At 48.2% G+C, this 5000-nt stretch overlaps 1 protein-coding gene across 1 annotated transcript in view; it reads right to left on the reverse strand.

The window, feature by feature from the left end:
• LOC143294271 (uncharacterized) overlaps positions 1–1618 on the reverse strand; it is a 3609-nt gene extending 1991 nt beyond the window's left edge. Inside the window, exon 1 of the mRNA XM_076605706.1 lies at positions 1–1618. Coding sequence (XP_076461821.1) covers positions 9–1310 — 1302 coding nt within the window. The 5' untranslated portion in view covers positions 1311–1618 and the 3' untranslated portion in view covers positions 1–8.
• Between the last annotated feature and the right edge of the window lie 3382 nt (positions 1619–5000).

Raw genomic sequence — 5000 nt, forward strand, 5'->3', positions numbered from 1 at the left:
CTCCACGATTAGTTTCGGCTGGCGCAGGGGGAGAAGGCCGTGATGATGTCACGGTGCAACTGATGACCCAGCAGCTGTATGACGTAGCGGCAGTCAGGCGACAGACGCGCGTGCTCCAGCACGGGGTCATCCGACTTCCGCCACCGGTGAAGGCGCACCCCGCACCAGAAGCAGCACACACTGTCGGAAGAGGGCCCCGGGGACTGGCAGCAGTCTTGTCCAGGGGTTCTCCTCTCCCCGGGCATACTGGTGGTGGTGGAGGGCCCTCTGACGGACCTGGCTACCAGCAGACAGGAGGACGACGAGGATGATGATGACGATGTCTTGTCTCTGAAGAGGCCGGCCCTGGCCAGGGCCCGGGGGGTGGGGGAGAGGAGGGGCCAGGAGGAGAGGGAGGAGAGGCGGGCCTGGTAGGCCGCCATGTCGGCGAAGCGCGCGGTTTTCACGATGTCTACCCACGGGCTACCGCCGCCGTCGGATGGGGTGGTGGAGGAAGTGGTGATGGTGGTAGTGGTGGAACTGGAGGCGGGGTTGCAAGTGGCTTGGTGGGCATGGCTGGGGACTGTGGAGCTGGGCCTGGGGATTGGAGCGGCGTTCCTTTCCTGCCGAAGCCTCGACGTGGACTCTGCCTGAGCCTTCAGGACGTGTGAACTGGACGTCCGTGAAGACCCAGCCTTCGTCAGCTGCTGGGAAATCGCTGCTGCCCCAGCCGAGAAGAAGGTGGGCATCCGAAAGTCCGACGTTCCCGGAGAAAGGTCTATCCGAGCGGGGCTCGCTCTCTCCTCGCCACCGGGCGAGGCACCGGACCTCAACAGCTGGAGGCGCTCAGTTCTGCCGTCAGTGTCCCCAGGCCCGGGTCTCTCTCTGGCCGTGACCGCCCACACCGAGGTCTCCTCATCTTTCTCATCCTCCTCAACGTGATGCCGACCGGTCAGCAGCGGACAGTGTCTGCCCGCCACCTGCCAGTGCCAGAGTTCCACCTCCTGACAGTTCCGGAACCCACTCACCTCCAGCCCACAGAAGGCGCATCTGATGCAGTCCCCTTCCACACTGCTGCCCACGTAAAACCCATACCTGGCCAGCGTCCTTGCCATGGTGAACGGCCACGAGTAGAAGGTCTGAAGTCTGCTGCTTTCGCTCCTCATTTCTGTCGGCAGGTAGTAGAGGTGCTCCGTGGTAGTGGTGGTGGTGGTGGTGGGTTCCTGTCTGTGAGCGGCGGGTCTGGCACAGCCGCCGTCCTGACTGTATGAGTGACTGTCCGATACCAGCTCGTCACGTGGGACAGAAAACGGCCTTTCAAGATACAGCATTGTTTATCTTGTCTTTATTTATCTGTTTGATTTGTTTGTCTAATTGTTTTACAGTCTAAAATCCTATTAGAGTAGTGTCAATCTTACATCCAAAGTCAAACTCGCAACACAAGCAACTGTCTACCAACTGATACCATCGGTGAATCTTCTCTTCAAACACGTTACAGTAAGAAACCACAAGCGTCGCAGATTCCTCCCCCCAAAAGCTTTATTTCGCCACTCCCAAATTGTAGAACAATATGGTTCAGAAGTGAAGTGTAACGCTAAGCCCCCGGCTCAAATAATGTCAAGAGACTGATGACCGAGCACAAACTGAAGAGACCCCAGAGCCAGCCCCAGCTTTATAACAGTCGCACTGTCGAAGGGGTTCCCCGATCTTTTTTTTTTTTTTTTTTTCCCGCCCCGCGCTGCGTGTCCGTGGCTATATTTAGCTCACAGCCCTGATTCGGAAAGGACCCAGTGCTTTCCAACTGAACGCGCAACGCAATTCCCCACGACGGCCGGGAAGGACCAACCAGGTGCTTCACCTTATTGGTTGATATTAATAATAATAATAATAATAATAATGGATACTTATATAGCACACTATCCAGAAATCTGCTCTAGCTGCTTTACAAAAACGCTTTTGTTAACATAAAACATTATATCTATGTTACATACACACACCAAAATGTGACTACACACACACACACACACACACACACACACACACACGCACGCACACACACACACACACACACACGCACATATTACCCTGTCATTTCAGTATCGGCAGCATGTCTCGCTATCCTTGTTGTGATTTTCTGTCAATAATATTATATCGGTCTTTCACTGACCAAGTAGTTTCTGTCTCTCCATTTGAAGCAGCTGCGGCAAAACGTTTTGTATAATTCGAAATCGAAAGTTGTGACGTTGGATTTCCGTCTGATGTGTTGGGGGCTTGTAGAAGGGGTAGTGATGGGAGAAGGGTAAGGAGGTGGAAGGAGGTGGGTAGGAGGCGGAAGGGTGAGAAGGATGGCGGGCGCGGGAGGCGATCCGGCGTGTGTGTGTGTGTGTGTGTGTGTGTGTGTGTGTGTGTGTGTGTGTGTGTGTGTGAGAGAGCAGTATCTATGCATGTCAGTTTGTTTCTTTTATGTTTTGGCATGAATGCAAGCGACAGTGGGTGTGAGCGAGCGCGCGTTTTTTTAATTATTTTTTTTTTTTAGTGTTAGTGTGTGTGTATATGTGTGTGTGTGTGTGTGTGTGTGTGTGTGTTTGCGTGTGTGTGTGTGTGTGTGTGTGTGTGTGTGTGTGTGCGTGCGTGCGTGTGTGTGTGTGTGTGTGTAGGTGTGTGTAAGGTGTGTGTGTGTGTGTGTGTGTGTGTGTGTGTGTGTGTGTGTGTTTATTTGAATAATCAACCGTTTAGTTAGGAAGTCGAACTTGCTTTGAAATTACTGCCGGTCTTAACATCGTTTACATGTTCTACTGATGCTATATCTTACTCAATCTTTTTCCTTTTTTGGGGGGGGTGGGGGGGGTTGGGGGGTGGGGGGGGGGGGTATTGTTTTGGTTGCAGTGTTCACCAATCGTTATTTATACAACCCGAGATAATAAACTGATTCTGAATGTGATCGTGATTCTGTGATTCTGATTCTGACATGTCCAGCCCACGTCGGTCAAGTCATTCATAGACGGACCTCATCAGCAGTGATCAGAGAGAGAGTCGAATACACTCCTTCCCTGCGCTGTTTTTAAATCAGTGGTGTAGTGTGAGCCAATCAGGACACTTTCTTCCCAGTACAGCCACTACAGGGGTCATGTTGGGGCTTTCATTGAATTATCGCTTTTCTTTCACTGAGAACTAGGTCGAGCTGAAAGTCCTGTCGCTCCCCGGCTTAAAATCTTATTGAACGGAGGCCCGATGTTTCTAAATATAGGATCGGGAAGACCCAAGAAGGGTGGGGTTTGTGTGTGTGTGTGTGTGTGTGTGTGTGTGTGTGTGTGTGTGTGTGTGTGATAGAAAGAGAGAGAGAGAGAAGAAGAGATGCTGCTGCTGCCGCTAGTAATGACGACGACGACGACGGCGATGATGATGATGATGATGATGATGTTGACAATAACATTTAGAGGGAAATCATCGTTTACATCTTACACTGAGTTACAGTGATTCGTACAGTGTTTAAGACGATTTATTTCCTTTACACTCTTATCAGTTTATAGATTTGTCCTTCCTTTTTTCCCCCTTCACTTCATTTATTTTCTTTCTCTACTTTCTTCCTGCTTTCGTTTCTTATAATCCTTTCTTAATTCTTTCGTCCCCTTCTTTTTCTTTTGTCCTACTCTTATTTATTAAAAAAAATATATTTTTTTCTTCCCGTGATTCATTTCATTTTGTCTTTTGATTTCAGCTTAATTGATGATAACTAATAAATGATGATGAAATCATCCAGCGTGATACTGTAGTCGTCAGTCAGCACATTCTCTGACTTGTTGACATTATTGACAAACGGTACTTAGCCACGCACTGGTAGCTGTTACTGAGGCGCACTTGGACTGAAGTGGCTGTAATGTCTTCCGGTTCGAGAACGTGGCAGTAACAGGTCATGTTAGAAGACTCGGATTTGAGAAAAAGGAAGCTGGCATAAGAGGATTATGATTTGTGATATGGACGCGGAACAGTTTCGCCAGAAGGCTTTTGCGCGTGTTGTTGTTGTTGTTGTTGTTACTAATGTTGTTGATGTTGGTGTTGTTGTTGTTATTGATGTTGTTGATGTTGATGTTGGTGTTGTTGTTGTTGTTGGTGGTGGTTGTGGTTGTGGTTGGGTTGTTCTTGTTGTACTGGTTGTTCTTGTTGTTGATAAAGTGTCAGCTGTTGTAGTTGTTGTGCCTTTTATCGTGCTGTTGCATTTGTTGTTATCGATAGTGTGTCATCTGTCAGTTGTAGTTGCTGTCGTCCTTCTTGTTGTTGTTGGTGGTGGTGTTGGTGTTACATTTGTTGTTATTGATAGTGTATCAGCTGCTGTAGAGTTGTTGTCGTCCTTGTTGTTGTTGTTGTTGTTGGTGGTGGTGGTGGTGGTGGTTGTGGTGTTACATTTGTTGTTATTGATAGTGGATCACCTGCTGTAGAGTTGTTGTCGTCCTTGTTGTTGTTGTTGTTGGTGGTGGTGGTGGTGGTTGTGGTGTTACATTTGTTGTTATTGATAGTGTATCACCTGCTATAGAGTTGTTGTCGTCCTTGTTGTTGTTGTTGGTGGTGGTGGTGGTTGTGGTGTTACATTTGTTGTTATTGATAGTGTATCACCTGCTGTAGAGTTGTTGTCGTCCTTGTTGTTGTTGTTGGTGGTGGTGGTGGTGGTGTTGTTGGTGGTGGTGTTACATTTATTGTTATTGATAGTGTATCACCTGCTGTAGAGTTGCTGTCGTCCTTGTTGTTGTTGTTGGTGGTGGTGGTGGTTGTGGTGTTACATTTGTTGTTATTGATAGTGTATCAGCTGCTGTAGAGTTGTTGTCGTCCTTGTTGTTGTTGTTATTGTTGTTGGTGTTGTTGTTGGTGGTGGTGGTGTTACATTTATTGTTATTGATAGTGTATCACCTGCTGTAGAGTTGTTGTCGTCCTTGTTGTTGTTGTTGTTGTTGGTGGTGGTGGTGGTGGTGTTACATTTGTTGTTATTGATAGTGTATCAGCTGCTGTAGAGTTGTTGTCGTCCTTGT

The sequence above is a fragment of the Babylonia areolata genome, chromosome 19, assembly GCF_041734735.1.
Source record: "Babylonia areolata isolate BAREFJ2019XMU chromosome 19, ASM4173473v1, whole genome shotgun sequence".
NCBI classification, from domain to species: domain Eukaryota; kingdom Metazoa; phylum Mollusca; class Gastropoda; order Neogastropoda; family Buccinidae; genus Babylonia; species Babylonia areolata.